Here is an 11,120-nt window from a genome sequence, read left to right on the forward strand (position 1 = left end):
TAAAAATCATTCCGCATCGTGTTCGGTAGAAACAGTATATGATGTTAAAAGACCCACCTCTAAAAGAATTCATGATCAACACGATGCATAACTACAAACGTAAGGGATATATTCGCCGGTTGAAGGATAGTGAGTTAGAATCGAATTGCGGTTTTGAGATGCGCCACTGGACATTCAATTCGAAGTTACTTATACAGGGGCAGTTCAGGATGAAGCGCAACTAAAAGACGCGTTCTAAGCGTGGGTATGTCTATTTTCGATCGTCCTTCAGAACATATGAAGTGGGTGAGCCGAAACCAGACTGTACAGAAGCATACATTCGTGGACGCCAGTATTAATGCTTACGCCACAGTTGCATTTTTGCGGGCCGAGCTAGATGGCCAAGTACAGTGCAGCTTGGCCGCCTCGAAAACAAGAGTAGCACCCTTAAATCCCGTGTCCATGCCTCGTATGGAACTGATGGCCGCAGTCTTAGGTCTCAGTACATAGACGAACATTTTGGACAGATTCAAAGGATGTGCTCTACTGGATCCGGATCGATGATCGAAAGATTCAGCAATTCTTGGACAGCTGGCGTTGGGTTCCATCAGCTCAAAACGTGGCAGACGATGGCACGAAATGGACCAAAACGCCCGAAATTCATGGATCAACCAGGCGGTACAATGGACCACCATTTTTGTATCTAGAAGAATCGCAGTGACCACACACGGAAATAGGCCCTGCAATAAACATGTTGTACCATGCTGAAGAACAACCGAATCACACATCTCAACTGACTCATACTTATGCGTTCTGAAGTCGTTCGTGGTCAGAGGCGGCTGCCCCCGCCGCCTACTATCGGACAATGGCTCAATTTTCAGATGCGCTAGCAGAATACTAAAAGATGAAAGTGAACGTTTGTCACCTGCACTGATCGAGCGACAGTACCCGGAACTGGAGTTCACCTCTACTCCGCCAGGATCACCCCACATAAGAGGATCGTGGGATTGATTGGTCCGCTTTACAAAGTCAATATTGTCGAAGATTTTAACGCACTTTGGGCTACGAGAGGAGGTGCTACGAGCAGCATTAGCTGACGTAGAAAGCGTGCTCAACTCTAGGCCGGTCGCTTATGTTCCCTTGGAGACATCTGAGTGCGAAGCCCTGACTTCGAATCTTTTTCTTATAGGTCATTCAAGCGGATTGCATGAGAGAGAGAATCGCCAATGGAATTATTACTCGCCCCGCCTTCAAGCTAGCTAAGCTTGGCATTAAAGTTGGTAATACACTGCTCGGGCGTTCGTGAATCACGGGGTTGGGAATGTTACTGGGAAAAGTGAACATAACTGTTATCACTAAGTCCTACTGGAACTCGCATTTTTTTGTAAGAAGCGCTCGCTGCATACACTGGAAGCGCACCGTTAGAATTAGTATGTACATACAAAAGTCGATCGCACGCAGCTGCACAATTTACCTTTTCGTCGAGGTTCATTTTCGTTTTGTGCTTGCAGCTTAGCAGAAGGGAAAAGGAGAACAGAAGCGCGTGCCTAGCACGAATGTTAGTCTCATTAACTTGTAAATTATAGATAGTTAAATAATGGAAAGATAACAAAGATTTCAACGTACATTGAATCGAATCGAAGCGTACAGCGTACTAGCAAAATAGTTGTTTCTTTTCTCGGTGCCAACAGATGGTAAAGTACATGGACGATTATTTACAAAGTATTTTAAAGTGACAATGTAAATGCAGTGTAACATGATATATTTTGTTTAATACTCAATTCATTGACGTTCTGCTGTGAACATGGAAGTCGAAGGCTTTCAACCGAAGTGGTCTCGATAGGCAGAACGGCGATCTTTGTGATAGCTCTCTTGACCAGTCCGCTTGCAGTTCGAATGATGGTATAGTGTGTATATGCCCTTACAGAACACCCTGTATTTAAATATAAAGTATGCGGCACTTTGTTGCATACAATAACAATTATACAGTAAATATGTAAATTATGTATTGGCTCTGTCTCATATTACGCAGCCCGGTTCACTAGCCTCACTAGCTGACCGTTTATGCTTACTCTGCATATCCTACGCTCCGTCTGAGCACATTTCATGAGCAATATATATGCTCACTAAGACAGGCATATGCTAGCTACTCACTCTCCCTTTCTTTGTAGCTGTTATCCAATAACAGCATAAGTACATATGTATATCCATAGGCAAAGGGCACAATTTCAAATACGAATAAATTCATTCAGAACATAACTAGAAAACTGCACTGACGTGTTGATCGTTTTTATTATTAAATCTATATTACATATATGTATGTGGAACACTTAATCATTTACATATATGTGGAACACTTAAACACTTATATGTAGAATACGTAATCATTTGCATGGTGACCGTGACTTGGTCACGAATCCCTGCCTGGAGGCAGTAGACCAAGTGGAAAAGGAAAATAAACCCCTGGAGGCAAACGAAATACACTGACTGCGACTTCATGGTCAACAAAGAGGCCATCTATAACATCTGCCGTCGTAACTTGGACATTGAGCGTAACGTATTCTGAGTGAGTAGAGAGCGACTGTTATGGTTAATAAACGCGGTGGATTACAAAATAAAATAAAAAAAAAGAATAGCGCACCTAAGGTGCTATACACAAAAACACCGACACCCGCATGGTCGACAGCTCAGAAGTTACAAACTGAGCTCGACTACCTGCAAAATGTACTTAAACAGAGAAAGCCTAACACCGCTACTCACTCGAATATAAAAATTATAATAAACAAAACAACCACTAATAAAGTTACACCCATTGCCGCAGTCAGCCTGCCGAAAGTCAAGAGAATGTGCCCACAGGATTGCGAAGGCCCGCTTGAAAGCCCCATCTGCGAATATACGTGCAGACACTGCACAGCCAGCACCACCAACCAGTGAATACCTGTGCGAAGACCAGCACCGGTACCGCCAGCGCAACAAGCTGCGCCATCGGGGCAAGTGCGAGAGGCACACCGCCATTTGCGCCAACGAGGAAGCATCAGCGTGCCACATCCGGCGTCGCCCAGCTGATGCAACGGACGAGCAGCAGATGCAGCTATATAGATTAATTACTCTAAACTATGAAAATAACATTTTTGTAAAAATTGAGCGGAAACACCTCCGCTCGATTAGCAGCATAGCCCCTAAAGCTTCAAAATTTGAAATTGAAAATAAGCCATATTTACGGCATAAGATCAAAAAAACAAACATAACATACAAAAAGGCTCAGATCTAAGAAAAACAATATAAGACATTTTAATTAGAATGGGTTCGAACGAGTCCAAGGTCATAGGGAAAATTTAGAACATATTGCGATTTTATTGCTAATCATAACCATTATTGCTAATCATAACCATTAGGACTAAAAATTTATGCAATGCACAATAAAAAAATTAAGAAACGTTACTTGAGTAGGGCAAATGAATTAGATAAAATCTAAAATTCCACAATTTTTTTTTGAAACTATGACAGAAATAGAATTAATTATTAGGTTCACATATAGAGATGAGCCAGATTGTCGTAGTCGCGCACTAAATTTACTGCGATTACACAGCGAATTCATCACAATCTATGAATTCGAACAGGAATATATAGAAATTTACGACACCAATACAAGCCCATTGTCAAAAAATAGAAAAAGGAATAGTACTTAGTACGTTGCCATACGTCACAGTAAAAATACATACTGAAGACCACCCAATTTTAGGACAGGCAACGATACTAACGGTGCGATTGCACAGATAAATTGGAAATAGAAACAGAAATAGAATTAGAACAAAGCATAATATAATTATGTACTATTAAAAGTTATGGAATGGAATGTTATAGCGCGACAAATAAATGATTTTAACGACAAATTTGAAAAGTCTTATAAATGAGTCAACATTGACGCAACAATCAAAGTCGAAACGCTAATTCACCATATAACCATAATAATCACACAGTACAACAATATATTACAGTCTGTAAATAACTTTAAAGATAGGTTAACGAACTAACATCTTAAACAGTGTCTGAAAATTGTAAAATTCCTTAATAATATTGGCAATAGACACAACATTGAAATCAATGTACCAGAAGATCTATTTTCACCAGCAGGGTTTGAACCAAGCCAGCTGCAATATCTTAACGAGTCGAAACCAATCATAGATACAAATAGTGATAGCGACATTGAGACACTGGAAAAAAGTACAGAGTCTACCATGCCGGATCAAGTAGCCCTAGACAGGGAATACTTAAGACAAATTTCGTCTACGGTCCCAGAATTTGACGGTAAAAAACTTTCATTAAATCGTTTCTTAACAGCTTTAAGGTTCGTAGAACGAACAAAAGGCAACCAAGAAGATTAGGCCGTTGAAGTGATCAAATCAAAAATAACTGGCCTAATACTATACAAATGCCAAGATGAAACAACAATCACTGGCATTAGTAAATAAAAAAAGTGATTCAACCGACGTAATTAAGGCCAGGTTGTTAAACATAAAACAAAAAGGCAGGCCAATATACAGTTGAAATCGATAACTTGCGTAAGCAACTCGAGGCAGACCCCGATAATGCAGCCAAATTCGCAACAAAAGAATCTATAGCTGCCATGACAACGAATTGTGATTATGAAAAGCATCGTATTGTACTGGAAGCAGGAAACTTCAACACTTTCGATGATGCCATGGGTAAATACATCCATTGCAGCACTGAAATGACTGGAGGTGCCAGCACAGTATTATACCAGCGAGGTAAAAATTATAGAGGTAATAATAACCGTAATACCCAAAGAGGTAGAGGCAATGGCCAAGCATATTATAATCCCAAGCATAATCACAACAATAGAGGAAATTTCAGAGGAAATTCCCGGGGTTACAACCGAGGAAGGAACAATTCCAACCGAGGTAACAACCAAAATAATAATAATAGAAATAATAACGTTCGAGTTACTCAGAGTAACTCGGAAAATCACCAAGGCCCTTCAGATATTTAAAACCATTAAATAAAACTGTACACACAATTAATCTTAACTTAAGCATATTCATAAAAATTAATAATGAAAGTACAGGTAAAACATGTACCTTGTTGTAAGATACTAGTGCAGACATTTCAATATTAAAAGAAAATGTCGATACATTCGAGCACATAAATGATAACATAACCACTTAAATATCAGGAATTGGTGAAGGCTCAGTTTTTTCAAAAGGTTTAGCATTTGTAGAGCTCACTACAGGTAAATACGTTATTCCGCACGACTTCCATTTAGTCGAACAAAATTTCCCCAATACCTAGTGACGGCATAGTAGAAATAGATGTCGTTAAAAAATACAATTGTCAATTAGATTTTACACAAACTAATGACTCCTTAGTACTTCGTCCGCACAACTTAAATTATCCGATTAAACTACTAATAATTCACACTTGTGACAATAATGCCACAATACTACCAGCACGTTCCGAAGTTGTCCGACAAATAAAAATACCTTCCATACAAAATCATGTTTTAATTCCCAATCAAGAAATTGACGAAGGAATTGTCATTGGAAATACAATTTCCAATAACAAAAATACATTTTTCCGAATATTAAATACAACTAATTCAGTTAAAATAGTCAACTTAAACCCAATCAAATTTGAAACCTTAAATGACTACGAAATAGTCAATGAAATTAACGAAGAAAGACAAAGTAATGTTATGAAAAAACTAGTTAAAAACTTTCCACCATTATTTAAAGTAAAACTAAAAGAGCTGTGCACCAAGTATATTCGGATTAGAAACCAAATCTATAACAACCAACAATTTTTATAAGCAAGAGTTAAGGGTTAAAGTTAAAGGACAAAGAACCAGTGTACATAAAAAATTACAGAACACCTCATATTCATCAGGAAGAAGTAACTAAACAGGTAGAAAAACTCATTCAATATAAAATGGTAGAATCTTCCGTATCAGAATATCCAATACTCCTTGTACCAAAAAAAGGTCTACCAGGGTCCGATACCAAGAGATGGCGATTACTTATAGACTATCGCCAAATTAACAAAAAGCTCTTGTCCGACAAATTTCTACTTCCAATAATAGATGGTATTCTTGAGAAACTAGGCAGATCAAAATATTTTTCATGCTTAGATTTAATGTCCGGTATTCACCAAATAGATTTAGAAGAAAATTCTAGAAACATAACGTCTTTTTCAACGAGCAATGGCTCCTATCGTTTTACACGATTACCATATGGTCTAAAAACAGCGCCTATATCTTTTTTAAAGAATGATGACCATCGCTTTTTCTGGATTAGATCCTTCACAAGCTTTCTTGTACATGGATGACCTAATAGTCATCGGGTGTTCCGACTTAACAAGCGTTTTTGACTTATGTAGGAAACACAACATTAACCAACATCCAGAAAAATGCTCTTTTTTCATGCACGAAGTGACTTTCCTAGGTCATAAGTGTATTTAGCCATATAACAAAAAATATGATGTCATTGAAAAATATCCAGTCCCTACGGACGCTGATAGCGCTAGACGATTCGTTGCATTTTGCAATTATTACAGACCTTTTATCAAAAATTTTGCAGACTATTTACGTCACATAACAAGACTATGCAAAAAGAATGTAAAATTTGTATGGTCTACCGAATGTCAAAACGCATTCGAATACTTAAAGAAAGCTCTAATTAAGCCCACTTTACTAAAGTATCCCGATTTTAGCAAAGAATTTTGTACAATAACGGATGCAAGTAAACAAGCTTGCGGAGCAGTCCTAACTCAAACGTATGGTGATAAGCAATTACCAGTAGCATACGCTTCACGTTCATTCACAAAAGGTGAATCCAACAAAAATACCACAGAGCAAGAGTAAGCAGCAATTCATTGGGCAATAACTCATTTTCAACCATACATATGTATATGGTCAACATTTCACTATTTAAACAGATCACAGACCACTTACTTATTTATTTTCAATTGTAAACCCCAGTTCGTAGTTAACTAGAATGAGATTAGATTTAGAAGAGTACGAGTTCACTGTAGAATATCTAAAGGGAAAAGACAATTTTGTTGCAGATGCGTTATCAAGAATAACCATCAAAGAATTAAAAAGTACTAACACAAATGTCTTGAAAGTCACTACAAGACAACAAAGTAGAAAAAATAAATCCTGCGCTGGAAAAGAACAAGAACTTTTGGCGAGGCAAAGTCTTGATAATGCTTCTAATCCCAACGTATACGACGTCATTAAAACCGACGATATTCGAAAAATAGTGACCTTGCACATAACAAATATGCTATGTATTTTAAAATATGGTAAAAAGATTTTTATACTAATGGAACTCTCGACCTAGGTCAATTTTTCCAATGGCTTGAAGAAGCCGGTATATTAGGAATCAGCCAACTCAAAGTGGCACCGAGCGAAAAGATCTTTGAATTCATTTCAATTGATACTTTTAAACATATGGGCAATAAAAATCTTAAAAAACTTAGAGTAGCGCTACTCAAGCCGGTGACCCTAATAAATAACGAAAAAGAAAAAGAAGCTATAATGTCCACATTTCATGACGATTCCCTACAAGGAGGACACAACGGCATAACAAAGACTTCAAATAAAATCAAAAGAAACTACTATTGGAAAAATATGACGCGTCCAGGACCAAACAAATCCGCTAAGACAGTTGCAAAAGCAATATTCGAATCTTTTATACTTAAGTTCGGTCCAATGAAGACGTTCATCTCGGACATGGGAACTGAATATAAAAATTCTGTCATTAACGACCTGTGCAAATACTTAAAGATAGACAATTTCTACAGAACACTACCACCAGACAGTTGGAACAGTAGAGAGAAGTCATAGAACTTTCAACGAATACATACGTTCTTACATATCGATTGATAAAACTGATTGGGATATATGGCTAAAATATTTTGTTTACTGTTAGAACACGACCCCCTCTATGGCACACAATTATTGTCCATATGAGTTAGTTTTCGGCAAACAGAGCAACTTGCCAAAATATTTTAATAAAATACATAATATTGACCCTATATATAATATAGATGATTACGCTAAGGAAACCAAGTTTAGACTTGAACATATAAAAGAGCTAGGATAATGTTAGAAAAACATAAAGCAAAAAATAAAGAATATTATGATAAAAAAGTTATCAAATTTAAATTAAAAGTAGGAGATAAGGTTATATTAGGCCCCTATGAAGTAATAGGAATAGAAGATAAAGATTACATTATGATAAAAAATAAAAAGGGTTAGGAACAAAAAGTTAATAAGGATAGATTAAAAATGTTTAATGCATAATACTTCTAAATTTTCTTTATGAATTCGAATTCTAAATAAAATACAAAAAAAAGTACAACGGCCACAAAAAAACATTTTTACAGAAAAACAAATTCTTATAATAAAATTTATCCTTAAACAAAAAAAAAAATTAATATTTTCAATTATTAAATTTTTATATCTTTGATACTTTTATATTTTTATATTCTTACATTTTTATATTTTTATATTCAATAATTTTTTCAATTTTTATATCAATATATTTTAATCAATTTATTAATAATCAATTTTTAAATTAAAAAAAATTCGTATTATATTTTACTACTTTATTTAAAAAAAAAATTTTTATACACAAAAAAAACACAAAAAAAAAAAAATATTTAGTTCATTTAATAACTGCACATTCATAATGTTACGGTATTTCTCTGAAAAGGGAGGTGTAGTGTGTATATACCCTAACAGAACACCCTGTATTTAAATATAAAGTATGCAGCTCTTTGTTGCATACAATAACAATTATACAATAAACAAGCCCAGAGCCACTTTATGTGGCTAATACAGGCATATGCTAGCTACTCACTCTCTCTCTCTCTCTCTTTGTAACTGTTAACCGATAACAGCATAAGTACATATATGTATCCATAGGCTAAGCGCAAAGCTTTAAAGACAAATAAAATCATCATGAACATATAAGCGAAATAGCACTGACGTGCTACTGTTCTGAATGTAATACAATATGTCAACGGAATTCAAACTACGTTTCTACAGTAGTGTTTCTTTTTGTCAATTTATATTAGCGTCTCACCTTTGTGCTTACCTTTCCTGTTGTCACAGCTGTTTATGTTGTTCATTTGTTAGAAGTTCCGGCTGTTCGATGTTTAAAGAAATGTTTCCCTTGGCTTTAGGAAGCACACCGCTGATGCCTTATGTGGCCCGAGTAGGCGGCACATAATCGCGCAGCGTGTAGTGGAATCCGAGAAGCACGACGGAGGCAGATATTATCAGAATATTCATTAGCATGAGAAGTTTTCCTTGTCGTGGTCAGCAGCGAATGCGGTAATAGCCCAAGCCCACCAGACATATCTGCATGCCCTGCCATCTGGCATCAGCGAATCCATCCGCGAGGAGATGCGAACAAGCTTCATGAAGATGATGAAGGGCTGGAGTTCCTGCAGAGGCAATATCAATGCCCGTGGCAGGAGGTCTTGCGCAACAGCTGGATGCAACTGCGACATGCTCTCTTGGACAGGTTCCGGGGCTTTCAGACGGAGCATGATTTAATGCAGGAGCTTCTACAACGATAGCAGCAGACTAGCGAAGGTGGTCATGCGGGACATGCTTCGGCTCGCCGCGCGATTCTAGAGACCGCGAACTGGTGAAGATTATAAAGCGTGGCTTGAAGGAGATTCTGGCAAAATATATCTATGCTATGGATGTACTCACCGTGCATAGTGCACAGAAGTGGAGAGGCACATTGGTCGCAAAAACCGGACTGGGTACGTGCAGCCGTCGCAAGGAACGAAGCCGATAGTGCATGAGGTGATTAAGCCGCCACAGAACCACGTCGGGTAGCCTAACACTGCGCCGATGCCGCCGAGACACGTCGTGCCGGGACCGCAAACAGGCGCCATCCCGAAAGAGCGAGAAGGTACCCAGCGCGAGTCATTTTCCCCACCGGTGCCGCCGAAGCAACACAGACAAGGCGCGCGAGGAGCGGAGCATTCATCCAGCAGCCCAGTATTCGTTGCAGATGCTCAGGAACTGGCGTAATCCGAATAATCGCCACTTCCGAGTAGAGGACTGGAGAGCGGATGACTTTTAGCCAGTGGAAGCATATGCAAACGTACGAGAAACGGTGTACCTGAAGTTCTAGAGGTGGAATGACAAGTTCGACGGCGAGGACGCAATGAATTCTGTCGAGGACTTCATGATCCGGCTGGAGTTCTTGCAGAGGCCATATCAATGCCCGTGGCAGGAGGTCTTGCGCGGTTTTCACCTGCTCCTTACCGGCCGTGCCCGCGAGTGGTATTGGATGCATGTGCGGCATTCTATGGTCAACAGCTGGTTGCAACTGCGACATGCTCTTTTGGACAGGTTCCGGGGCTTTTAGACGGAGCATGATGTGATGCAGGAGCTTTTACAACGAGAGCAACAGACCAGCGAAGGTGGTCATGCGGGACATGCTTCGGCTCGCCGCACGATTCTAGAGACCGCGAACTGGTGAAGATTATAAAGCGTGGCTTGAAGGAGAGTCTGGCAAAATATATCTATGCTAGGGATGTACTCCCCGTGCATAGTGCATAGAAGTGGAGAGGCACATTGGTCGCAGAAACCGGACTGGATACGTGCAGCCGTCGCAAGGAACGAAGCCGATAGTGCATGAGGTCGAAGTATTAACACATCGTGCGAACACGCCGCCTAGAGAACCTGAGAAGGCCTTCGGGCGAGGAAGGACATCTTCCCGGCTAGTATGCTGGAACTGTAGGCAGTTCGACCATGTCTTTAGAGACTGCCAGTCCAAAGAGCGGAAGGTATTCAGTTATAGGTGCGAAAAGCCAGACACATTCTGCTCACAGTGCGAAAACTGTTCGGGAAACCCGATAGGGAGCGCGATGATGGCGGGACAGACGCGTTCGGGGTCGATGACAGCGGAAAAGCAGAAGAAGTGCACCTACCAAAGCCAATAGTAGTTGAAAAGGAGACAAATATAGACCATAAGGACCAGAATAAGGCATTGTATAAGGATATGAATAAGGGAAGAACATTAAGGGGCTTACCATATGAAGAACGTGTTCGGGCACACATGTCGGCCCAAAATAGAATTTTTGGTGAGCTCGCC

At 39.1% G+C, this 11,120-nt stretch overlaps 1 protein-coding gene across 1 annotated transcript; it reads right to left on the bottom strand.

Annotated features, from left to right (window-relative positions):
* Positions 1 to 9,175: 9,175 nt before the first annotated feature.
* LOC135441267 (uncharacterized) lies at positions 9,176 to 10,791 on the bottom strand. The gene is made up of 3 exons (XM_064700812.1): positions 10,143 to 10,791; positions 9,725 to 10,081; positions 9,176 to 9,653 (listed from the first exon to the last, which is right to left on the bottom strand). The coding sequence occupies exons 1-2, from the start codon at positions 10,398 to 10,400 to the stop codon at positions 10,004 to 10,006; spliced, it is 336 nt and encodes a 111-aa protein (XP_064556882.1). The 5' UTR covers positions 10,401 to 10,791; the 3' UTR covers positions 9,176 to 9,653; positions 9,725 to 10,003.
* Positions 10,792 to 11,120: the final 329 nt, after the last annotated feature.

The sequence above is a fragment of the Drosophila montana genome, unplaced genomic scaffold (assembly GCF_035044405.1).
Source record: "Drosophila montana isolate Dmon_TW-CO22-7 unplaced genomic scaffold, ASM3504440v1 contig_191_1, whole genome shotgun sequence".
Classification (NCBI taxonomy): domain Eukaryota; kingdom Metazoa; phylum Arthropoda; class Insecta; order Diptera; family Drosophilidae; genus Drosophila; species Drosophila montana.